At 37.6% G+C, this 27,117-nt stretch overlaps 1 protein-coding gene across 4 annotated transcripts in view; it reads left to right on the forward strand.

Moving 5' to 3' along the window:
- GPHN (gephyrin) overlaps positions 1 to 27,117 on the forward strand; it is an 885,721-nt gene that overhangs the window by 458,745 nt on the left and 399,859 nt on the right. For all 4 annotated transcript variants that reach the window (XM_036769505.1, XM_036769507.1, XM_036769503.1 and 1 more), the window contains one exon: positions 26,655 to 26,749. In XM_036769505.1, the coding sequence (XP_036625400.1) occupies positions 26,655 to 26,749 (95 nt within the window). The remainder of the gene's footprint in view (positions 1 to 26,654; positions 26,750 to 27,117) is intronic.

The following is a 27,117-nucleotide window of genomic DNA, read 5'->3' on the forward strand; positions in this document are numbered from 1 at the left end:
AGTTAGAGACTATTGCAGTACCTTTGTAGAAAAATGTCTGAAAAATAAATTATTTCAACCTGATCCTGAAAGAGCATTGGATTTAGAATCAGAAGACCAAGGTTCAAATCCTGTTTTTGTCCCTCACTGGCAAAGTGACCTTGGGCAAGTCACTTTACTTCTCTAGTCCTCAATTTCTTCATGAATTAAATAAAAGGATTAGACTAGATGATCAGAGTTCCTTTCCAGCTCTTAAACTATGAGCCTGTTATCATTGTTATTATGTATAACAAGGAAAGCAAGTTCTCCCCATGTAAAAGTACCTTTTTTGGAACAGTGCAGTAAAAATTCATTTAGCACCTACTGTGTGCATACAGGTTATTGTTGTAGGTTCTGGCAGAAACACATAAATTAAGACAACATTTTTTCTTCCTTCAAGTAGCTTCCGGTTGGGTAGGGGAGATAAGGACACATACACACACACACACACACGCACACACACACACACACGAGTAACTATAATGGAACAATCTTAAGGTTATAAGAGAGGGACAAATAAAGTGTTATTAAGGTACTTGGAAGGAAATCCTAGATCTTAGCGTAAAAGGTAACATTTGAGCTAGGTTTTGAAGAATTATAAAAGCTTTCAACAGGCAGACTTAGAAACAAGAGAGAAAACAATATTCTTTATTAAGAAAATGGCACAAAGAATCTAAGCATAAGGATAAAGCATAAGACTTGTATAAGGAATAGCAAAAGTCCAGTTTGCTTGGCATATAGATTTTACTGAAGGACATAGCACAAGATAAAGAAAAAAAAAAAGATTATGTCAAATTGTAGAGGGGTTTGAATGTCAGCCTAAGGAGTTTAAACTTAATTCAGTAGAAAGCCGTTAGATTGGAAGAAGGACAATACTGGCACAGGCAGAGACCAGATAGGAGACTGAATATTGCAGTATTCCAGATAAAAGATTATTAGGTCCTAGAATAGTGATGGTGGAAATGAAAAAAAAAGGGGGGCAGGGACAGATGTAAGAAATATTGCCGTGATAGAATGACTTCTTAATACTCAAGCACCTATTGGCTATAGTCTTAGACCTACTTTTTTTTTCCTTTCCACTTTCCTGGTTTTTTTCATCAGTCTTACAAGTATGTATGCTAAAAAGGAGAGCAATGCATGTATTCATGACTTCACTAAAGGTATAATTGAAGTTGTAGTTACAGACAGAGAATTGAATCTAAGTCCAAGGTTTTTTGGTGTTTCAGGAACTATTCCTTGTCACATTTAGATTTTAATCATGTACTATAGTTAGGCATGCAGATGAACAGAAAGAGAAATGCAGATTTTATCTACAAATAGATATAGTAGTATACTAACTTTATTGCTTCAAAACTTATTAATACTGGAATAAACAATTTTTTCACTTTCATATTCCTGCAGCAAAAGTCAAAGCAAAAACTAATATAGACTTAAAGACAGCAAGTCAATAAAATATAAACACAAATCTTTATAAATAAATTAATTTTTCCACTTAACAAAATCCATGTGAGTTTTATGACAGCTATAATTTTCTCTAACCTATGACCCACTGTTGAATCCTATGGTATTAACTGTCTAATACTTTGCAACATAATAGGAATGTAAGGTGTGTGTGAATGCAACAAAATTACCTTAACTCAGACTAACTGTCACCACCCCTAGTTTACCTTCATAACATCTCTTTAATCCTACCCCTTTCTCTTTTCTACTACTGCCACCATCCTTTTGCAGGTCCTCAGTACCTCATACATGGACTATTGCAATAGCCTGATGTCTCTCTTCCACAACTGTGTCACTACTCCAATCTACCCTCTATTCAGCTGTCAAAAAGAGCTTCCAAAAGAAAAAAATATTTTCTGATGAGGTCACCCTCACTACCCAGTAAACTTCAGGGGCTCCCTATCACCTCCAAGATCAAATATAAAATAATTCCATTTGATATTCAAAGCCCTTCATAACGTGTCCCCTGGAGCCCCACTTTTCTGGTCTTCTTAAACTTTATATACCACCACATAATCTTCAGTCCAGTGACTCCTTCAGTCCAGTCCTCCTTGCCCTTCCTAGAGCTAGACATTTCATCTCCCAACTCCAGGCATTTTCACTGGCTTTCCCCCATACTTGGAATGTTGTCCCTCCTCAAATCTGCTTCCTGACTTCCCTAGCTTCCTTCAAATCTCAGCTAAAATCCCACCTTCTACAGGAAGCATTTCCCATTTCCTCTTAATTCTAGTTCCTTTCCTCTATTGATTATTTTCAATTTATCATGTAACATCAATCAAAGGTAGCCTGAGTCAAAGATATGTAGGAAGTATAGAAATTAGCAATTTTACCTAGTTCAGTGAGCTAATTTATATAAAATGTTCCTGTGGCTGGTCTTTTTGTTTATTCGTTTTAGCACTAGACCCATGGCAGTGAGTCTGATTTACCAATCCTAGGCACATATAACAATACACATCCCATTAGCCATTATCGTGCCCCCTTAGGAAAAGCTCTTCAGAGATATGTGATGCTTCCCTTTGGTACTCCTACCTCATCAGTAACTTCAGTTGCTTCTGTTCCTCTGATTGGAGGCCTGGAGGTCAGAGCAAAAACCTCTTCCTAAAGCCCAAATTTAAAGAGGTCTCAGAATCCGAGGCAACCCTTCATTTTCCACCTGCTGCACTACTTGGGTTCTACTCTACCGTCATCATGCCCCACCCACTTTCAGTTTTCTTTTGTGTTTTGTCTTCCCTGTTGAATTGTAAACACCTTAAAACCAAGCACTGGCTTTCTTTTTTCTTATTTGTTTCCCTAGCTCAGCACCTGGAATTTTGTAGGCACTTTAATAAATGTTTGTTGTATCATATTATATTGCAGGCTGTGGGCACCAGTCTCCACACACTCATTCTCACAACATTTTTTTTTTATTTTTATAGGACCCGTGTTTTCATCTGTATAGGGAGCTCCCAGTGAGGAATTTACTCAATCAGTTCAAATTAGTACCTTCTCTATGTGAGCTGATGAGATTGGCACACTGAGAGGTTCAATGTCCATTAATGGCCCAATTGCCAAATCTAATGACCTTTCCTCAATCTTCATACTTCTTGACCTCCCTGCAGCATTTGACACTGTTCCCAGACAGCAAGGTGGCACAGTGGGGAGAGGTGACCTGAAATCAAATTCAGTCTCATATGTTTAGCTGTGTGACCCAGGACAAATTACTTAACCTCTTTTCAAGTTTCCTCATCCATAAATTGAATGTAATAATAGCGCCTATCAACAAGAGTTGTTGCAGGAATAAAATGAGGTATTATTTTTAAAGTGCTTTGCAATCTTTAAAGCACTATATAAATGCTAGCTATTAGCAATTACCCTCTCTTCCTAGATACACTCTGCTCTGAGTTTTCCTGATACTGATCTCTCTGGGTTCTTTTCTGTTCTGACTGCCCATTCCTTCTCAGTCTTCTTTTTGTTACCTCCTCCATGCCAACCCAACTTAATCTACTCCCCAAGGCTGTGCCCGAGGGCCTCTTTTCTTTTTCCTCTATACTGCCTCCTTTGGTGATCTCACACGTTCCCATTGGTTGAATTATTAGTAAGTCAACAAATATTTATTAAGTACCTACTATGTAGGTGGAGCAGGACTGAGCTTTGGAATCAGGAAGACATCTTCTCGAGTTCAAATCTAGACTCAGTCGCTTACTAGCTGTGTGACCCAGGGTAAGTCTTAACCCTGTTTGCCTCAGGTCCTCAACTGTAAAATGAGCTGGAGAGGGAAATTGCAAACCACTCCAGTATACTTGCCAAGAAAAACCCAAATGTGGTTGCAAAGAGTTGGACACAACTGAACAACAACAAATATTCCAGGCACTGTGCAAATCACAGGGGACACAAAAAGAGGCAAAAGACAGGCCCAGCCCTCAGCGAGCTCACAGTTTAATAGGAGAGAAAACAAGCAAACAAATATGTACAAATAAGCTATCTATACAGGATGAATAGGAAATAATGAAGAAAAGACACTAAGAATTAAGAAGGATTGGGAAATATTTCCTGTAGGAAGTGGGATTTTAGTTGGGATTTAAAGGAAGCCAGTTAAGGCAAGTACTAGAGATGAGGAGGGAGAACATTCCAGACATAGAGGACAGCCAAAGATAATGCCTAGAGCAGAGAGACTGAATGTCTTGTTCATGGAGTAGCAAGGAGGCCAGTATCACTGTACCAAAGATTATGTGGCAGGGACTAAGGTATGAGAAGACAGGAAAAGCAGGAGGAAGCTAAATTATAAAGGGCTTTGAATGCCAAATAGAGGATTTTTGTTTATCCTGGATGTGATAAGGAGCCACTGAAGTTTACTAAGTGAGGTAGTGACATGGTTAGTGCTATAGGAAAATCAGACATAGCAGGCTATTGCAGTAGTCCATGTATAAGCTAATGAGAGCTTGTACCAGAGTGGTGGTACTGTCAGAGGTGAGAAGGAAATGTATTTGAGAGATGATGCAAAGATAAAATTGACAGGCCTTGGTAACATTGTATATAGGAGGTGAGAAATAGTGAAGAGCCGAGTATGACTCCTAGGTTGCAAACCTGAGGGACTGGGAAGGTGGTTTCCCTCTAGAGTAATAGGGAAGGTAGGAGGTGAAGGAGGGTTTAGAATGAAAGATAATGAGTTCAGTTTTGGACATACTGAGTTTAAGATGTGTACTGGACACCCAGCTTGAGATATCTGAAAGGCACTTAGAGATGTGAGATTGAAGTTTCAAGCAGTGTAAGTGGATTTGAGAATCATCGCCTAACAGATAATTAAATACATGGGAGCTGAGGAGATCACCAAGTGAAGAAGAATAGAGAGAAGAGAAGATAACTCAAGACAAAACCCTGTGGGACACCTGTGGTTAGAGGGTGTGATCTGAATGAGAATCCAGCATAGGGGACTGAGAAGGAGCAGTTGGATAGTTAGAAGAACCAGGAGAGAGTAGTATCCTGAAAACCTAGAGATAATAAAAACAACAACAAACATCATATAACGCTTACTGTGTGCCAGGCATTGTAAATTTGCTAAGTACTTTACAATTATCCTATTTGATGCCCACAGCCCTGAGAGTTAAGTACTTTGTGTATATATCTCTCTCTCTCTCTCTACACACACATACACACACACACACACACACACACACACACACCATATATATGCACTAAACACTTAGTTCCTTAACCTACTTAATTCTCATGAGCTACTTCTCTACTCCACCTCAGCCACACACAAAGATGGTCATACCTCTGATCTGGCCATAATCTGGCCAAAAGAGAGTTATTATCCCCATTTTACCAATGAGGAAACTAAGGCAAATAGAGTGACTTGACTAGGGTTATGTAGCTAGTTTCTGAGGCCAGATCAAAGAAAAGAGTGTGACCAATAGTGCCAAAGGCTGCAGAGAGGTCAAGGAGAATTGATTGAAAAAAAATGCCACTGGGTTTGGCAATTAATAAATTCATAATTTTGGAGAGAGCAGTTTCAGTGGATTGATGAGGTTAGAAGCTGGATCGTAAGCTTTTAAGAAAATAATTAAGAGAGAGGAAAGTGGATGCATCAATTATAGATGGCCTTTGCAGAGAATTTAGCTACAAAGGCTGAAGAGCTATATGACAATTGTTAGCAGAGATGGAAGGATCAAGTAAGGTTTTTTGAGAAGACGTGGGAATGTTTGTAAACAGTAGGGAATGAGCCAATAGACAGGGAGAGATTGAAAATAAGTGATAATGAGGATGACACAGAGGGCACTGTGTCATCACTGTTAGAAAAGATGTGATGGAATGGGATTGCTTGAGCAGATACAGGGGCTAGTCTTGGTAAGGAGTAAGGCTACTGCATCATGTGAGATGGGGGTGAAGGAAGAGATGGTAGCAGAGGGCACCTGAGTGACAGATGAGGAAGAGGGGAGAAGAGAGAGCTTATGGCAAATGGCCCCAATTTTTTTTGCAATATAGGACGTAAAGTTCTCAGCTGAGAGGGATAATGTCATGGGAAGTTTGGGAACAGATGAAAAGATTTTAAAGAGTCATTATGGAGAATGGGATAGTGCATTCACGAGGGAGATATCATAGGATTGCCTAGCAGCAGCAAGGGCCCAGTTGAAGTTGTGTACCATAAATTTATAGTGGACTCAACCATAATGGTTGTATGACTTTCTTCACCTTCATTCAGAGGCATGTGTATAGGAGCAAAGTGGGACAGATGGTAGGAATGATCCAGGGCTGAGACACAGCACAATTAGCAAAATAATTAAGTGAGCTACAGACCTGAGAGAAGAAGACAGTGTTGAGTTGAATTTGGTTCACCAAGAGGTCAAGATGGGAAAAAGAGGAAAGCAGGGTTAATGCAGGAGAGGGGATCTGGGAGAAAACAGAGGAAAAAGCTAATAGATTATGGTCAGATTTAAATCCCAACTAAAATCCCACTTTCTATGGAATTCTCTAACATGGAGGTGATATATTTATGGACTATGACCAGATCAGAGGTATGACCATCTTTGTGTGTGGCTGAGGTGGAGTAGAGAAGTAGCTTATGAAAATTAAGTAGGTTAAGGAACTAAGTGTTTAGTGCATATATATGGGGTGTGTGTATGTAGAGAGAGAGAGAGATACATACACAAACTATATGTAATATGTATAGATATATATGTGTGTGTATATCTATATGTATCCACGTATATCTGTGTGTGTAGAGAGATATCCACATATGTGGATGTATACATACCTATATCTATATGTTTTTATACACACACACACACACACACACATATTATATATACTTTTTATATACTGTGTGTGTGTATATTCTGGTCCCTAAAAACAAACCACCTGTAGGCTGGTGGGCTATGTAGAATGGTTTTATCATCTCTATGCAGAAAATTCCTAGATCTAGATATCCAGCCCTGGTCTCTCTCCTGAGCTGTAGTCCCATCACCAACTCCCTCTTGGAAATCTCCAACTCTTTGTCCCAAAGACATCTCAAACTCATCCAGATCAGGACTGAGAGATTTTCCTTCCCTCTTCCACACTTCTGTATTACTCCTGAGGGGTTCTTGTCATACTCCCAGTCACTCAAGCTTGCAACCTTAGTGTCATCCTTAACTCCTCATTCATACTCACCCCATATGTCCAATCAGTTGTCAAATCTTGTCATTTCTACCCTCACAACCCCTCTTATGTGTTCCATTCTCTTCACTCACAGAGCCTCCATCCTAGTTCAGAGATTTATCACCTTTTATCAGAACTATTACGAAAACCTTCTCATTGATCATCCCGATCCAAGTCTCCCTATTCCAATATGGAAATTACTTAAAAGTGATTTTCTGGAAGCAAAGGTCTCCCCATGTCACCTTTCCTATTAAGTAAATTCCAGTGGCTCCCTGTTACTTCTAGGATCAAATATAAACTATTTGGCATAACTTCCTAGCCTTATTACACTTTATTCACTCTGTAATCCAGATACACTAGCCTGTTTGCTATCCCTCACACACAACCCTTCATCTCCTGGTTTCATACTTGGAACATTTTTCAATTTCAGTTCCATGCCTGGAATTCTTTTTCACTTCAGTTTTAATGTCTTAGTTTCCCTGACCTCCTTCATGTCTCAGCTCAGATCTTACCTTTTCTTGTTAGGCACTTATTTATTTATATGTTATCTTCCCCATTAGAATGTGAGTTCTTTGACGTCAGGGATTGTTTTTATTTTTGTTTCCCTAGTATTTAGTATAATGCCTAGCACATAGTAGGTGCTTAATAAATTTTTTTGATTGATTGATTTGCCTGATCAGCATCACACAACCAGTATGTGTGAGAGTTAGGACTTGAACCCAGGTCTTCATGGCTGCAAAGCCAGCTTTCTATCCAGTACACAGTGCTGTCTCTCAAAGCTTGAATATACATGTAACTAATCATCTTCACCATTATTAACACAAGGACATGTTACCACTGATTGCATCCAATTATAATTTGAAGGTGAGGCATGATTACTGTTGTCATGTTTATGTTGAATCAGAAGTTACATGGTGATTATGGAAATGATTGGGTTTGGAGTTTCTATCCATTTCACTACATACACTTCCTTTCTCTAAATGTGTTCATAGTTCTTAATCACTGGAAGAGAGATAGAAGCCTAGTTTGATTGTTCTAAAATGAAATCTACTCTGTTTTCCAATTTATTGCCTTTCTCAATTTCAACCAGAAATTGGAAGACTAGATAGCTGTCACTTTTAATAACGAGTTACCTAGTTCTGCCAACTTTGGTCTGAGTATATACTATGGGATTTCTAGTCCAGGCTATCTGAGTTCTTAATCCTAGATTTCATGTGAACTTAAAAATATATAGTTTCTTTGAATTACTCAGAATTTGTTACTGAAGCTTTCAAGGGGTAGCGATCATGTACTGACAAAATCATTTCCATAATAGATGGAAATGATTGATGAAAACACTAATGATGTGTGTGTTTATGTATGTATGTATATGTGTGTGTGTGCATGTGCATGTGTGTAGGCTTTTGGGAAGATTACCTGACAAAAATGACTGCTGAAGAACATTCAGAGTTAGTATGGTCAGTTTATGAGTACTACGTGTGGTTTGTTTTAGGGACCGGAACTCATTCTAGTCTTTTCCTTGACGGTGACCCAGTTGGATCTTCAGGCCCATCTTCTCTTTCAAATATTTTTAAGTCAGTATTCAATTATATTGGTGTCCAAGTGATGGTTGAATGTTAGCTCTGAGTAACAGTGGAGAAAGCCATTTGAAAAAAAAACTTCAGGTGATTAGTGGCACAGAAAGCCACACCAGAGGTCAAGCTGAACTTTAACCTGTTTAAATGATGAATAACTTGTCATTTTGAATAAGATTAAGTTGATATCCATGTACTCATGTACTTATCATGTGGTAAATATCATCATCTTCATTATTCATTTAAATAATACTTTCATACGCAAAAAGCAATTTCCTCACAACAATCCTCAATCCAAACAGCATCCCCATTTTACAGATGAGTAAACCAGAACTTCAGAGAAGCGAAGTGATTTGTCCATTGTGACACAATTAGTAATTGTTGTAGCCTGGATTCCAACTCCAAGTCAAGCACTGCTTCTACTGTATTATGCTGTCTCTCAACAATAATTTTAATATGACCCATGAATCACTGGTGCAACTAGCATAAGTATCACCTAACCCATATTTTTAATAGTATCACATTATATTTTTCCAATTTTTAAAATACTGTTTCTTATAAAATTAAATACAAAGCCTTTCTAAAGCTCAGCTATATTTTGTCTTATATTTATTAATGATTAACTCAGCTAGCATTGGTTAAATGTCTACTGTGAGGTAACAACTGGGAATATTCAAACACTCAAATGGATTGGTGATATCATCAACTTAAACATTCACGACAGTTGATTCAGCTTACAATCCGTCTTTGCCTTCCCATCTTGCAGGACTCTTATCTGTCTCTTCCCATAAGTTCGTTACCAGGTAGATCCACCCAACATTCTGGAGGTCCTCACTTTGTCCTGACATCATGAGGAAATCACGGGCGCACTAAGCCCATTACACATGTTGTCTATCCTTATTGAATATAAGTTCCTCGAAGGCAACAATCCTTTTTATTTTTGGTATCTTAAGTGCTTCTCACAATTGTTATATCATAGCAGTTACTAACAAATACTTATTGATTGACTGATTATCTAGATTTTAGCCAAGTATTTGATAAAACATCTCATATTCTTCTTATGTAAAAGATAGAAAGATATGTGGTATATTATATCACGTATCATTCAGTCAAGCACCCTCTATATGCTATATCCAACCAAGCACCATGAGAAGAAGTCCATGTTGGGGACAACACAATTTTGAAGTTGTTGAAGGATTGATTTTCAAGAGATCTAAAAGAAGGGAAGATACTAAAAAACTGGAAACAATCACAGATGGCATTAATATTCAGGAAAAAGTGATCAAAAGGAATTCAATAACTAGTGGCCAGACTAGTTATTGATAATAGTTGTCTTTTCTCTCTGAAATCATAATGAAAATGATCTACATATACCTGGAGGGTATCCTTAATGAAAGTGTAAGAAGGGAACAAGGAGGCTTTTTATAGTTTTCTACATCTATAGTCATAGAATTAACAGCAACAACAACAAAATAACACACAAGGTCTCGGTCTGTTTATTATTTGTTGTTTTGGTGGGCTTTTTGTATTAGACCTGTGGTTTCACTGGAATTCTCAATATGTCATTCATATAGAAACTCCCAGTGAGCTCATCTTTTTCTACCACTCCTCCCCTTTTCCCAACTTCCCTACTCTTTTTGAGGTCACCACCCTCCTCCTAGTCACCCATTCTCTCCACATCATCCTTGACTCCTGACTTACAGACCCCACATTTCAGTGTGTTTTCATACTTTTTTTATTTTTGCTCCCACAACATCTCTCATGTACCCCCTTTCTCTGCACACGTCCAGCTTCCACTGTAGTCCAGGCCCTCATCACCTCTCACCTAGCTTTCTACAATTGTGTTCTTATTTTTCTCCTGAACTCAATACTTTCCCACTCCAGTCTATTTTCTACTGTTGCCAGAATAGTTTTCCTAAAGTGCACCTCTTACCTACACACATACTTAATAATGACTTCCTATTATCTTCAAGATCAAATATAAAATTCTGGCTTTGACATTTAAAGCTCCTCACAACCTGGCCCCTTCCTATGTTTCTGATCTTCTCATACTTTCTTCCCCTCTACTCAATATATGATCCAGCTATATTACTTACATGCTCTTCCTTACACATGATTCTTAATATCCCAATTCCATTTGCATTGCAGGCTCCCATGCCTGAAATACTTTCCCTCTTTACCTTCAAGTTTTGGCTCCCCTTCAAGACACTCAGTTCAAATCTACACCTTCAGAAACTACACTTTCTGTAGGCAAATTTTTCCAATCCCCTAGGCTTCTAATCCCTTCCTTTAGATGTTGCCTTCCATTTACATCGTATATATTTGATATTTACATATTTTTTTGCATGTTGTCTCACCCACTAGAATGTGAGGTCTTTGAGAACAATAACTGTGGCTTACCTTTGTTTCTATCCCTAATCCTTAGCACATAATAATCCAACACATAATAAGCTCTTCATAAATGCTTATTGACTAACAGACACAAGTAGTATATGTCATAGGCAGGACTTGAATCCAAGTCGTCCAAGACAAGCTCTCTATCCACTATAAACACTGCCTGTCATAAGTTAACATTAAGATTAATGAAAATCCATTATGTGAATTTCGAGTTCTTAAATTGATTTTATTCAGTTAACTACACTCAGTAAGTAAAAATGTGGCTTGCCCAAGAGGATAGATCATTGGGCAGGAGTCCAGACAGCCAATAAACCAACCAGTCATGTGTTCTGACTACCCAAGAGCCTTTCAGTGCTGTCTCAAATGAGATCATCTTTCAACTTCATGATTTCTCAAACCTCAGAAATGAACATTTTAAATAGTGTTCTATTAACTATGTATTGAATTTCAAGAGGTAGAATAAGATAGCATTTTATTTTTTAAGTAGTTAAAGATAGCCAGTGACAAAACAGTACAAATTTAGGGAATACTTTATATCCTTCCATACAGCATAAAAAAATGAAGGTAAATAATCCATGCATTAAAAATTGGTGAAAAGCACTTGTAAAAGAGTGGTAATACAGCCTTTGAAATATTGTATTCCCTGGAATCAATCAACAAGCTATTATTAAGCACCTTTTATTGCATATACTGTGCTGAGCACTGAGACTACAAAGACAAAAGTAAGACTGCCCTGACCGCCACCACTTGAAGGTGGAAAGTGGGGGGAGGGGAACCAGGAAGGTCCTCTTGAAGGAGGTTGCATTTGATCTAAAGCTGGAGGGAGTAAAGGTTTTCAAGAGGCCAAGATGCAGAGGGAACACATTCTAAGCATGGGAACAGCCTGTGCAAAGGCATTGGGGTGGGAGATGTAATACTCTGTTTAGGGAAGAGAAAGTAGGCTAAAGCACAGAATAATGGGGAAATGGTGGGGGAATAATATATAATTAGCCTGGAAAATTAGGCTGGATCCAGATTGTGAAGGGCTTTAAATGCCAAACAGAGGAGAGATTTATATTTTATTATAGTAGTAATAGGAAGTCATTAAAGCTTCTTGAGTAGGAGGAGAGTAGCATGATTAGAACTATGCTTTGGGAATATCAATATATCTGCTGTGTGGAGGTTAGATTAGAAGGGGTAGATAGACTAGATTCAGGGGGACCAATTAAGAGGGTATTACAATAGTCAGAAAGATGGTTTTGGTATAAGTAGAAAGAATAATGTGAATTCAAGAGATGTCGAAGAGATAAAATTATCACAAGCAAGCAACTCATTGGATAATGGAGGAGAGGGAAGATTGTTTTGAGTTTATAAATAAGAGTAACTGCAAGAAGGTGGTATGTTTCATAGAATCTGGGAAGTTATAAAGAAGGGCAAGTTTAGGGGGAAAATAACATTTTTAAATTTGAGAATTATCCGGTAAATCTGGTAGGCAGTTATTGATGCAGGGCAGGAGAGAGATGAATGCTTGAATATGGGGATTTAGTAGTTGATAGTTGAATCAATGGGAACTTATAAAAATCATTGAGAAAATACAGAGAATAGGAGAGGGACTAAAATAGAACCCTAGGGTACATTTACTCTTAGGGGATAGCCAGGGATAATGATCTTGCAAAAGAAAAAGGAGTCAGACCTGTAGGAAAAAACACTATGACAAAGCAATGTCATGAAAACAAAGGGGAAAGAGAGATCCAGAACTGGAGAAAAAGTTTTGGCCAGTATGCAAAAAGTATTAAATGCTGAAGAGAATTCATAACAAATGATAAATAAGAAAAGTTCATTTGATTTAGCAATAAAGAATTTATTTAAATCAGTTGTAGAAAGTGCTTTAAGTCTCTAAAGATACTCAGGATAAAGAGATAAGCATTTGTACTAAGAAGAATGGAGGAAAAATAATCTTCAATTGCATTGATGAATTCCTGGGGATTTGATTGCCTCTAGGTTGACATGATAATGAAATTAACATTTAAAGAAAAAGATAATAAAATATCATAATGTATACAATATAATTATGGAAATATGCTTATTGCTAGGCTCACATATATAATTTTGATTCACATTCTCAAAAAAATTATACTAGTAACAAAAGAAGATTGAAACATCTATTAACTCAGAGAAAAGATATATATTATCAGTAAGATCATATCCTCATGGAGTAAAAAAATAATTTTCTTATTTTCCTCAATGGGCTTTTTCTGATTTTTCCTTAATATTAGAGGCCTTTTCCAAGTTGTCTCTAAAACAGTAGTTATAATAATTTTTAAAAATCTTACATAAATTAAGTTGAGTGAATCCATCTCCTTTTTTAGTTGGCAGAAGTCAAATGAATATAGATAGTTAATATTAAGACAGCATGATGTAAAATGCTAGTGTAAGAACCCAGGAAGTCCTGAGTTCAAGTTCAAGGTTCATCTTTGACATAACGCAAGTTATACAACCCTGGGCAAATCACTTAACCTCTCCATGCTGTATGCAACTCTCCAAGACTCTAAGTTCCAGAGAACGTATGGACCAGCATTGATTGAGTGTCATTCCCCCAGGGAATTACCTAAACCAGTGAAATGTCTCTCTTCCTATTTTTCCTCATTTTATCCCCTTATTTGCACTATTGTCTGGAGAAAGATCAAGAGGCCTGAAAAAGAGACTCAGGATGAATATATTCCTCCTCCTAAAATAGATGCTAGAGGTGTGAAAAACTCTAACCTATCACTTATCTCTCCTATTATGTCAATTTCTCTAATCAGTTAACAGTCACGCGTACCCTATCTAATCAGTTATAAAGCCCTATTATTCCTAGCTTCATAATCTCTCAAATATGATCCCTTCTCTCCTCTGACACTGCCACCACCCTATTATCAGGCCCTTTATCACTTCACGCCTGTACTGTATTAGTAGCCTACTGGTTCATCTCCCTGGAGTAGCTAGATGGCAAAGTTGATGGAGTACTAGGCCTGGAGTCAGGAAGTCTTATCTTCTTGAGTTCAAATCTGGTTTTAGACACTTACTAGCCATGTGACCCTGGGCAAGTCATTTAACCCTGTTTTCCTCTGTATTTTCATCTGTAAAATGAGCTGGAGAAGGAAATGGCAAACCACTCCAGTATCTTTGCCAAGAAAACCCCAAATAGGGTCATTTGTGAGTCTCCCTGCCTGGGTTTCTTCCTCTTCCAATCCATCCTCCATTCAGCTGCCAAAGTGAAAATGCAGGTCCAACCATATCACCCCCTCCCCATTCAATAATAATATCTAGAATTTATGTAGCACTTTAGGGTTTATAATGCACTTTAAATATTATTTTATATGCTGAAAAACCTTGGGAGGTTCTTTAAAATTTATTTTTTATTTATATTATTTATACATTTGTATATTCATGTATTTAAGGAAACTGAGGTAGAGAAATATTAAGTGACTTGACCACAGTCACCCAGCAAATAAATATCTGAGGCTATATTTGAACACAGGTCTTCCGAACTCCAGGCCCATTCCTCTACCCAAGAGTTCCACCAAGCTACCATTAACTAATTCCCTATTAACCTCCAGGATCAAATATAAAATCCCCCATTTGGCTTTTAAAGCCCTTCAGAACTGACTCCTTCCTACCTTTCCAGTCTTCTTACATTTTATTCCACTCAACATATTCTGTGATTCAGTGAACATGATGCTCCATCTTCCAACTCCTAGTATTTTCACATTTTGTCATCTATTCTAGAAGGCTCTCCTCATCTCTATATCCTAGCTTCTCCGACTTCTTTCAAATGTCTGCTGAAATTCTACCTTCTACAAGAAACTTTTCCCAGCACTCTTCTCACAAATAAAGTCAGATATAAATAACTGGAAAAACATCAGTTGCTTGTGGGTGTGCCCAGCTCATATAATAAAAAATAACAATTCTACCTAAATTAATTTACTTATTCAGTGCCATACCAATCAAACTACCAAAACATTATTTTATATAGCTAGAAAAAATAATAACAAAATTCATCTGGAAGAACAAAAGGTCCAGAATATCAAGGGAATTAATGAAAAAAATGCTAGGGAAAGTGGCCTAGCCATACCAGATCTTAAATTATATTATAAAGCAGCAGTCATCAAAACTACTTGGTACTGGCTAAGAAATAGAGGGGTAGATTAGTGGAATAGGTTAGGTGCACAACACATAGTAGTTAATAACTATAGTAATCTACTGTTTGATAAACCCAAAGACACCAGCTTCTGGGATAAGAACTCATTATTTGACAAAAACTTCTGGGAAAACTGGAAAATAGTATGGCAGAAACTGGGCATAGACGAACATCTGACGTCATATACCAAAATAAAGTCCAAATGGGTACACAACTTAGGTATAAAGGCTGATACTATAAACAAATTAGAGGAGCAAGGAATAGTTTTATCTGTTAGATTTTTGGAGAATGGAGGAATTTATGACCGAACAAGAGATAGAGAACATCATGAAATGCAAAATGCATAATTTTGATTACATTAAATTGAAAACTTTTTGCACAAAGTCAATGCAACCAAGATTAGGAGGGAAGCAGAAAATTAGGAAAGAATTTTTACAACCAGTGTCTCTGATAAAGGCCTCACTTCTAAAATAGTCGAGTCAAATTTATAAGAATACGAGTCATTCCCCAATTGATAAATGGTCAAAGGATATGAACAGGCAGTTTTCAGTGGAAGAAATTAAAGATATCTATAATCATATGAAAAAATACTCTAAATCACTATCGATTAGAAAAAATGCAAATCAAAAAAACTCTGAGTTACCACATCACACCTATCAGATTGACTAACATGACAAAAGAGGAAAATGATATATGTTGGAAAAGATGTGGGAAAATTGGAACACTAATGCATTGTTGGTGGAGTTGTGAACTGATCCAGCCATTCTGGAAAGCAGTTTGGAACTATGCTCAAAGGGCTGTAAAAATGTGCATACCTTTTGACCCATCAATACCACTTCTAGGGCTGTATCCCAAAGACATCATAAAAATGGGAAAAGGAGCTACATGTACAAAAATATTTATAGCAGCTCTTTCCGTGGTGGCCAAGAACTGGAAATTGAGGGGATGCCCATCAATTAGGGAATGGCTGAACAAGTTGTTGTATATGAATGTAATGGAATACTATTGTGCTATAAGAAATAATGAGCAGGCATACTTCAGAAAAACCTGGAAAGATTTATATGAACTGATGCTGAATGAAGTGAGCTGAACCAGGAGAACATTGTACATAGTAACAACCACATTTTGCAATAACTGACTTTGATAGACTTAGCTTTTCTCAGCAATGCAAGGACCTAAAATGATTCCAAAAGACTCATGATGGAAAATGCCATCCATATCCAGGGAAAGAAATACAGAGCCTGAATGCAGATCAAAGCAGACTATTTTTTTTGTTTTGTTTTTTTCCTTCTCGTGGTTCCCCCCATTCATTCTAATTCTTCTATATAACATGACTAATGTGAAAATATGTTTCACAGGAATGTATATGTAGAGCTTATATCAGATTGCATGCTGTCTTGGGGAGGAGGGAAAGGAGGCAGGGAGAGAAAATTTTAAAATTATATAAGTTGAAAACTAAAAATAAAGTTATTATACATAAAAAAGAAACTTTTCCCAGTTCTGCTTAATTATAGTGCCTTCCCTCTGAGACCATCCCCCAGTGTATTTTGTTTGTACATACTTGTTTGCATGTTATTTCTCCATTTAGATTCAGAGCTCCTCAACAGCAGAAGCTGCTGCTGCTCTTGTTGAGTTTGTTTTAACCTTTCTTTGTATAACCAGTGCTTAGCACAGTGCCTGGCACATAACATAGTGGGTACTTAATAAATGCTAGTCAACTGACTACTACCCTGAAAGTATGGAATCAACAATTCCCCCAGGTGGTCTTTTGTTTGGTCAGCCTTTTTATCTTATTTAAGGCCAACCCTAAAGTCTCTGAAGGTTAATTTAAGTGGCAGATGGTAGTGTGAGAAATGTTAGTTAGTAGGAGGAGCCTTTTAGATTAAATATCCCCAGCCAGAAATAACTGTGGAGCAGAAAAAGTTCCACATTTCTCTTGGCAAAAATATGGCTAGCACATAGTTCCTCTGGACTCCAACCCCCACTATATTTAGTGACATACACAGAGGTTCACAGAACTTAATCAAGAATTGAAACTCTTTGGGATTTTATTGTTGCATTTTCGTTATATACTTAATCACATTGTCTATTAGCAATGATCTTTCAAGGTCAGTTTTTTCTGTGAAATTAAAAAGTGGGCTTGAATTTCGTTGACAGCTTTCATGCACTACAGCATTATTGTTTATGGTATTATTTTGCAACTTCATCTGTCTTTGAATCCTCTTTAGAACTTTAACTAATGATGTCTTCAAAGTATTACTGCTCAAGGGCAAAGAAAAAGGGATCACAATGTATCATATTTTCCTTCTGCTGGAGGTGATTCATAGCTACACAAGCACTTAGTGGTGAGAAGAAAAGGAAAGTATTTTTAAAGATTACATGTGAGCACAATGTAACCTCTTCATCTTGGACCCCACTAATTCAGAGTAAGGGGTAATCGAGGCAAGAACTGGGAAGATTTGCCTTTACATTATCTATGAAAATTAGAATGACAGAATATTGGATTTTGGAAGGACCTTGCAAATCATCTAGTACATATCTCTCATTTTAGAGATGAAGAAACTCATGTCCACCACAGTGACTCAGTGTCACCCTAAGTGAATCCTTTGTCATCTGATATTGACTTCACTAGGGCCATTTCCAAATCTTCACTATTTCTCGGCCCCAGCTACCCACTCTTTAATTCTGCTCTCTATTCCCTGTCTTAAGTTTCCTTTTCTTACTCTCTGTACTCTGATCTTTCCCACCCTCTATTTCCTAGTCTTCTTTCTCTTTTTAGGTTTGTTTCTGGCTTTCTTTACTGTACTGTCAGTGTCAAAAATTAGTTTTGGAGGAGGTTGCAAAGAAAAGGAAATGACAGTGCTTCATACATTTATATTAATTAGTGCCTTATGTATAAGTGCTAAATAGAGGAAGAGATAAAATAAATAACCCAATCTTAGAAAAATAAATTGAACAAGTCATCTATGAACTTCCTAAGAAAAAATCCCCAAGACCACATGGATTCACAAGTAAATTCTACCAAACATTTAAAGAACAATTAACTCCAATACTTTATAAACTATTTGGGGAAATGGGTGAAGGAGTCCTATCAAATCCCTTCTACTGCACAGATATGGTGCTGATACCTAAACCAGGAAGAGCCAAAACAGAGAAAGAAAATCATAGACCAGTTGCCATAATGAATATTGATGCAAAAAGTTTTACATAAAATACTAGCAAAAAGATTACAGCAACCTATCACAAGGATCATACCCTAATACCAGCTGGGATTTATACCAGGAATGCAGGGCTGATTCTATATTAGGTAAACTATCAGCACAATTGACCATATCAATAGAAATCATATGATTATCTCAATAGATGCAGAAAAAGCCTTTGACAAAATACAGCACCCATTCCTGTTAAAAACACTAGAGAATAAATAAGAATAGAGTTTACCTTAAAATGATAAGTAATATTTGTCTAAAGCCATCAGCAAGCATTATCTTGTAAAGGGGATAAGCTAGAAGTCTTCTCATTACAATCAGGAGTGCAACAAGGATGCCCATTATCAGCTCTATTATTTAATATTGTACTAGAAATGTTAGCTATAGCAATAAGAAAAGAAAAAGGAATTAAAGGAACTAGAATAGGCAATGAGGAAACAAAACTATAACTTTTTCCAGATGTTTGGATGGTATACTTAGAAAACCCCAGATAATCAACTAAAAAACCACTTGAAATTATTTATTTCAAATAAATTTATTTCAAATAAATTATTTATTATTGCTTTAGCAAAGTCACAGGATATAAAATAAACCCATACAAATCATCAGTATTTCTTTATATTACCAACAAAGTCCAGCAGCAAAAGATAGAAAAAGAAATTCTATTTAAAATAACTATAAACAATATAAAATACTTGGGAGTCTACCTGCCAAGACAAACCCAGGAACTATATAATCACAACTATAAAACACTTTTCACACAAATAATGTCAGATCTAAACAGTTGCAAAAATATTATTTGCTCATGGGTGGACCAAGGCAACATAATAAAAATGACAATTCTACCTAAATTAAATCTATTTATTCAGTACCATACCAATCAGACTGTAAAAATATTATTTTATAGAGCTAGAAAAAATATTAACAAATTTAATCTGGAAAAACAAAAACTCAAGAATATCAAGGGAATAGTAAAAAAAAATGCAAAAGAAGATGGTCTAGCCATATCAGATCTCAAACTGTATTATAAAGTCATAATTATCAAAACAATCTGGTACTGGCTAAGAAATAGAATGGTGGATCAGCTGAATAGATTAGGTATACATTACATTATAATAAATAACCATAGTAATGTAGTATATAATAAACCCAAAGATCCAAGCTTTTAGAACAAAAACTCATTATTTAACAAAAACTGCCGGGAGTTAATTGTTCTTTAAATGTTTGGTAGAATTCAATTGTGAATCCATGTGGTCTTGGGGATTTTTTTCTTAGGAAGTTCATAGATGACTTGTTCAATTTCTTTTTCTAAGATTGGGTTATTTATTTTATCTCTTCCTCTATTTAGCATTTATATATAAGAATTGCTAAGAACTGCTTCTATATTTTTCTGCTGAGGTAGTATAGGTACCTCTCAGCATTTGGATGCCTTGATATTTGAAGGTGTTATATAAAAGGCCGTGGCCATGTATAGAAACTAAAATGTAAATTGTTCATTGTTTTCTAAATCATTACCAAATTTGGAACTGTAACCAATGGCATTGCTTTGGAACACTTGCCCCATTGTCTCCCCAAATACTGTTGTTCCTGTGGAGGAGAGTGGGGAGGAAGTCTGGGCATGTGATTTCATTTACATAAAGAGCTCACATTGTAAATCAGCAACTTATCTATAAATTATAATATAGATTCCTCTGCTGTTTCCAGTTGCTTTGGTCTGATGCCCTTGCGCATGCCTCATGCTCCTCCCCCTCTCAGTCTATTAGTAGCTTCTAACTCTCTCTTGATTCACTTTTTCAGATGTATCTGACAGAATTTGTGAGAGACCTGCTTTCACAGTGCCATCTTGGCTCCACCCCCACCCACCCCCCCACTTAAAACTCTTTTCCAAAAGATGTTAAATTCTGGAGGTGATTCATTTTATCATTCTGGGCTATTCTATTTTGAAACTTTTGATATTGCTTAGTGTTGCATTAACCTGTATTATGCTAGAGTTTGAAAAACTGGTAGTCAAATAACAGTGATTGATATTACTAACAGTAATATAGTGCTTTCATTGTAACAAATCAGTAAAGGTATGTAGTAGTACAAGTATCATTATCCCTCATTATAGAGAAGGGAACTGAGGTTCAGAGGGGTTGAGCGAATTACCCATGTCAATACAAAATGTCAGAGCTGACACATGAAACTCATGTCACATATGCATAGTGGTAGTAGGAGATAGCAAGGTGCACCAGAGAGTGCTAGATTTGGAGTCCAAGGACCTGACTTTAAATCCTTGCTGTGCTAATGCTATCTTTATTAACTTCAGCAAGTCACTTAACCCTTCTTGCCCTCAGCTGTAAACTTAGGGAGTTGGACTAAAGGGACCTGGGGTCTCTTTCAACTGTACATCTATCATTCTGTGATGTTCTAATTCTAATGTTCTTCCACAATCTTCTGAATTAACTGACCAGCATTCATGGGATCATAGTTTTAGAGTTATAAAGGATATTAGTGTCCATATCTCCTTTTTATTGCCTATTAAGAACTTATAAATTAGATGGTGGCTGGAAAGCAGGGACTTGCCTAGGGCTCTCCCCCAAGACCCTCCAAACACCAATAAAAATGGCTCTGAACGAATTCTAGAACTGCAGAACCCATGAAATAGCAGAAGGAAGGAGGGCTCCAGCCCAGGACAGCCTGGATGGTCGCGGGGTAAGGTCTATTGTGCACAGAGCTGTCAGCGGAGCAGAGCAGAGCCCAGCGTCTGGACAAACCAGACTGGGAGCCAGGCGGAACAGTCCCTAGCACCCTGAATCAGTGAGCTGTGGCAGTTACTAGACTTCTCAACCCACAAACACCAAAAGCAACAGAGAAGGTTAGTGAGAAAAGCTGTGGGAGACAGAGTGAAAGGAGTTCTTGGTGCAGCCACCACCCCAGGGGCAGCGGAGGTGATACAGCTATTGAACTACAGCTGCACTTGCTTCTGGCCCCCAGCCCACCTGATGGGAGGAATTCATTGGCGGATCAGAGCTGGAAGCTGAGTCTTCTTCAGATCTGAGTCCAGTCCAGGTTGCCGGTTCTTGGGGAAGGAGGAATGCTAGTGTGGCAGAGCTTGCTGTGTAGAAATACCTGTGAAAAAAACATTGCAGCCCCTCAAGCTTGGAACAAGGTGCTCTCTACTCCACAAGCAGTTATACCCCGATGTAAAACTCAAGGGTCAAGTAGTTAGTTGGGAACATGGCCAGGCAGCAAAAATGGACTCAGATTCAGACTCAGACTTTGGAATCTTTCTTTGGTGACAAAGAAGACCAAAACATACAGCCAGAAGAAGTCAACAAAGTCAAAGAGCCTACATCAAAAGCCTCCAAGAAAAACATGAACTGGTCTCAGGCCATGGAAGAGCTCAAAAAGGATTTGGAAAAGCAAGTAAGAGAAGTAGAGGAAAAATTGGGAAGAGAAATGAAAATGATGCAAGAAAACCATGAAAAACAAGTCAATGACTTGCTAAAGGAGACCCAAAAAAATACTGAAGAAAACAACACCTTAAAAAATAGACTAACTCAAATGGCAAAAGAGCTCCAAAAAGTCAATGAGGAGGAGAATGCCTTGAAAGGCAGAATTAGCCAAATGGAAAAGGAGGTCCAAAAGTCCACTGAAGAAAATACTACCTTAAAAATGAGATTGGAGCAAGTAGAAGCTAGTGACTTTATGAGAAATCAAGATATTATAAAACAGAACCAAAGGAATGAAAAAATGGAAGAAAGTGTGAAATATCTCACTGGAAAAACCGCTGACCTGGAAAATAGATCCAGGAGACATAATTTAAAAATTATTGGACTACCTGAAAGCCATGATCAAAAAAAGAGCCTAGATATCATCTTTCAAGAAATTATCAAGGAAAACAGCCCTGATATTCTAGAACCAGAGAATAAAATAGAAATTGAAAGAATCCACCAATCACCTCCTGAAAATGATCCCAAAAAGAAAACTCCTAGGAAGATTTTTGCCAAATTCCAGAATTTCCAGGTCAAGGAGAAAATATTGCAAGCAGCCAGAAAGAAACAATTTGAGTATTATGGAAACACAATCAGGATAACACAGGATCTAGCAGCTTCTACATTAAGGGATAGAAGGGCTTGGAATATGATATTCTGGAGGTCAGTGGAGCTAGGATTAAAACCAAGAATCACCTACCCAGCAAAACTGAGTATCATGCTCCAAGGCGTGGACTTTCAATAAAATAGAGGACTTTCAAGCTTTCTAAGGGAAAAGACCAGAGCTGAATAGAAAATGTGACTTTCCAACATAAGAATCAAGAGAAGAATGAAAAGGTAAACAAGAAAGAGAAATCACAAGGGACTTAAAGTTGAACTGTTTTGTTTACATTCTTACATGGAAAGATGATGTGTATAATTAATTCATGACACCTCAGTATTAGGGTAGCTGAAGTGAATACACATATAAATATATGTGTGCGCGCGCGCGCGCGCGTGTGTGTGTGTGTGTGTACATAGACAGAGGACACAGGGTGAGTTGAATATGAAGGCATGATATGTAAAAAAATAAAATCAAATTAAGGGATGAGAGAGGAATCTATTGAGAGAGGGAGAAAGGGAGAGATAGAATGGGGTAAATTATCTCGCATAAAAGTGGCAAGAAAAAGCAGTTCTGTTGGGAGGGAAGAGGGGGCAGGTGAGGGGGAATGAGTGAATCTTGCTCTCATCGGATTTGACCTGAGGAGGGAATAACATACACACTCAATTGGGTATCTTACCCCACAGGAAAGAAGGAGAAAGGAGATAAAAAAAAAAACAGGAGGCAATAAAAGGGAGGGCAGATAGGGGGAGGAGGTAATCAAAAGCAAACACTTTTGAAAAGGGACAGGGTCAAGGGAGAAAATTGGACAAAGGGGCATGGGATAGGAAGGAACAAAATATAGTTAGTCTTTCACAAAATGAGTATTGTGGAAGGGTTTTGCATAATAATACACATGTGGCCTGTGTGGAATTGCTTGCCTTCTTAGTGAGGGTGGGTGGGGAGGGAAGAGGGAAGAGAATTTGGAACTCAAAGTTTTAAAAGAAGATGTTCAAAAAAAAAGTTTTTGCATGCAACTAGGAAATAAGATATACAGGCAATGGGGCATAAACATCTATCTTGCCCTACAAGAAAGTAAGGGGAAAAGGGATGGAGGGAGTGGGGTGACAGAAGGGAGGGCTGAGTGGGGAACAGGGCAATCAGAATATATGCCATCTTGGAGTAGGGGAGTGGGTGGAAATGGGGAGAAAATTTGTAATTCAAACTCTTGTGAAAATTAATGCTGAAAACTAAAATATTAAATAAATAAATAAATGAAAGGGGAAAAAAAGAAGTTATAAATCAACTTCAGTTTTTATTTTATATACGTGATACATTATAACTGTTTTGCCAAAGACCTTAGCCTGAACCTAAGTGTGTGATGTCTGCAGTTTTGATCTGATTTGGGACGAGTCTCTCCATCTCCCCCACAGAAATATCACTCTTGTTGTCTTCTACCATAATTTGTCCTATTCCTTCCCTGCCTTTCTTTCCCTCGCATTAGAATGTATAGAAATTGTTTCATTTGTCATATTTATGTCCCAAGTGCCTAGCACATAGTAGGCACTTAATAAGCACATGCTGATCGATTGTCTAGTGAAATTTCTGTTTTATAGGTTTATTTCTGGAATTTTTTTCTTTTCATTTCTGATAGGGCTAGAGGAGAATTACGTATATCAGACCATATTTAAAACATCCTAAGCGTGTCAAATTTGTCATTTCTACCTTCACATCTCTCTTGTGTGTCTCATTTCATCTCACAGAGCCATCACCCTAATTCACCTTCTCACCAAGACATGTACAATGGCCTTCTATTTGGTCTACCTGCTTCAAGTCTCTCCTCTCTTCAATCCATGCTCCACACAACTGACAAAGCAATTTTCCTAAAGTTATCTATTTGTCAATTAAGAAATCTCCTCACTCTCTGGCCTCTTTCTACATTTCAGGCATTCTCACATTTAACTTTCCTACATGCACTCTACATTGTAGTTCTTCACACACAAGTTCTCATCTCATTTCCATGTTCCTTTGCATTGACTGTTCCCTCTATCTGGAATGTGGTAGCTCCTCACTTCCCACTCTTGACACCCCTATCTTCTTTCAAGACTCAGCTCAAATGTGGCCTCCTACAGGTGTTCCTAGCTCCCTCTAGCTAACTGAGCCTTCTTCTCTAAGGTTACTTTCCTTCTACTCTGCATTTATTATATGTACTTCTTTATCCTTTTTAGTTATATGTTGTCTCCCCCATTAGAATATAATCTCATTGAAGACAGGGACTTTGAATTTTTACTTTTCTTTGTATCCCCAGCATTTAGCACAGTACCTGGCACATGATAAGCATTCAATAAATGCTTCTCACTGATTAACTGATTATGATATGAAAGTAACTTCTGCCACATCCTTCAGTGACCCACTCCATTGTATAATTGCTCTCCATCAGATAGTTTTGTCTTATTCTTCACATTTATAATGGAGTTTAAGCCAGCTACCTCTTTTGTTCTCAGTGGCAATGAAGAGCATTTCTTCATTCTTACTCATTTGTTCAGAATAGCTCATTGATGTATATTGTGAATCACTCAGTCAATCAATAAGCATTTATTCAGCACTTCCTATGCATCAGGTACATGGAGAAAGGTACATTTTAGAGTTTTTCTTCTACAGTAACACAGGAAATAGTCTAGATTCAGTGGTCTCACACTCAGTTAGAAATGCACATTGCATGCACATTGACTTGCATGGTGCACGTTGACAAATTAACCTTTTCTATGTTGTAATCTATTTTTATTTATTTTGTTAAGACATTTCTCAGTTACATTTTAATTTGGTTCAATCTGTGCTGGAGAGTTATAGGCCCCAGTTTTACACTTGGCTCTAGATTACTTCTTCAGATCCTTTTGAGCCCTGTCATTAAATAATCAAAGGACCTCAAAAAGCCCCTGGATTGAGTCTGTGGTTGGTTGGTTTGATTATTTCACACATGATAAGCAGCCATGGCATAACAGTTAAAGAGCCAGGAAGACTTGGATTAATGTTCCATCTCTAACATATACCCTTATTGTGTGACCCTATGTAAAGAAAAGGCGCCAGCCTACATTGGTAAAAGGAGTTTCCTTATCTGAGATTTCCCAAATAATTGAAATCAGATCCAGTCTCTATCCCTTTGGGAGAGCAACCTAAGAACCCTAGATTTCTGGCCTTCTGGAAATCTGAATAATAGTAAATATGCTTATGTTTATTCGGTCCCTTACTAATTCATAAATTATCTAGAAAACTTTTGATATTTTCAAATTGATTACATTATTTTGAGTTATTCTTTGGAATTTTTAAATTATTTTTTTTAAATTAGCTTTAGGGAAGAAGGTAAAATTTTTACCATTTTCTTCTGAAACACTTTTTTGGTTGATTTTCAAGGGACAAAAGAGCCTGACGGGAAAGTATGCTTGCTCACTGTATTTTCATATTCCTGCTATAGACAATTGGACACTGCTAGACAATTGTTTCTTTTCTCAAAAAATACAGATTGTAAGTAACAGGGCTGGAGGGGGGGGCAGTTTTGTTTCCACAGAAAGTGTCCCTCTTCTTCCCCCTTCCACCCAGCTTTAGCAGATTGTAAGTCAGGTGACTGGTTAGAACTGGTTTTAATAAGAGCTCTTGGGTAAAAGGTTAGAGGCTTGTACACATGTGTAAAGGAGCCATTGAGGAGGGCATGACGTAGGCAGTCAGGGGGTGGTATCTGGCCAGTAAAGAGCCTGGTGGGTGATTCGAGGGCGAGGGTCAATAAAAGGACTTGCGTCCGTCTGAGTCTTTCTCTGTTCAGGGGACGACGTACCCATTTATTCAAACCGAATAAATGTGAAATATAATTAAAATACCCCTGACTTCTCTTGCTTGGGTTGCCTTCTTTCTCATGAGAAAGAATAATAAATACCTTTTCTGATTTCTGGCTCGGACTCTGACCTCTTTATTGTGTTGTTGCACACAAAATGTTTTGGGAAAGAGGGAGAGTGGGTTTTAATTTTCAAGTTAGTTTCATTCTCTCTCCCCATCTCTTTCTCTTTCCACCTCACCCCACCCCCCATTATTTAGTTAATTTCACTCAGTGTGCTGTTTAATCTTTAATTACAGGCTACAAAAGAAGTAATAGAACGGGAAGCTCCAGGGATGGCCCTTGCAATGCTGATGGGATCACTTAATGTTACACCTCTGGGCATGCTATCTAGGTAAGAAAGTAACATTTTGCAAAGATTACTATTTCCATCTATTATGGGGTGGTAAAAGACTAGTTCATAGTAATTGGGCAACAGGCAAGCATTGTAGCACTACAGCTCTGTCCAGGTGAGTAGGGTGATTGGTCCCCGATACTGTGAGATCTGCTGTGTAGGGCAAACACTTTTCTCATCTTGGCACAAAAATAATACCAGACATATGCCCACGATTCTATTTGTTTTTATTGTGATGCCCACAAGGGCGGAAACTGCACATCCAGTCAGGGCTAATGGAAATAATACAGCCGCTTGTTGCCTCTGGTGTGGTTACAGTTCAGTTCTCCATGACACAGGTTTTTCAGACCTGAGTCATTGGTACTGTT

Source organism: Trichosurus vulpecula, chromosome 8 (assembly GCF_011100635.1).
Source record: "Trichosurus vulpecula isolate mTriVul1 chromosome 8, mTriVul1.pri, whole genome shotgun sequence".
Lineage (NCBI taxonomy): Eukaryota > Metazoa > Chordata > Mammalia > Diprotodontia > Phalangeridae > Trichosurus > Trichosurus vulpecula.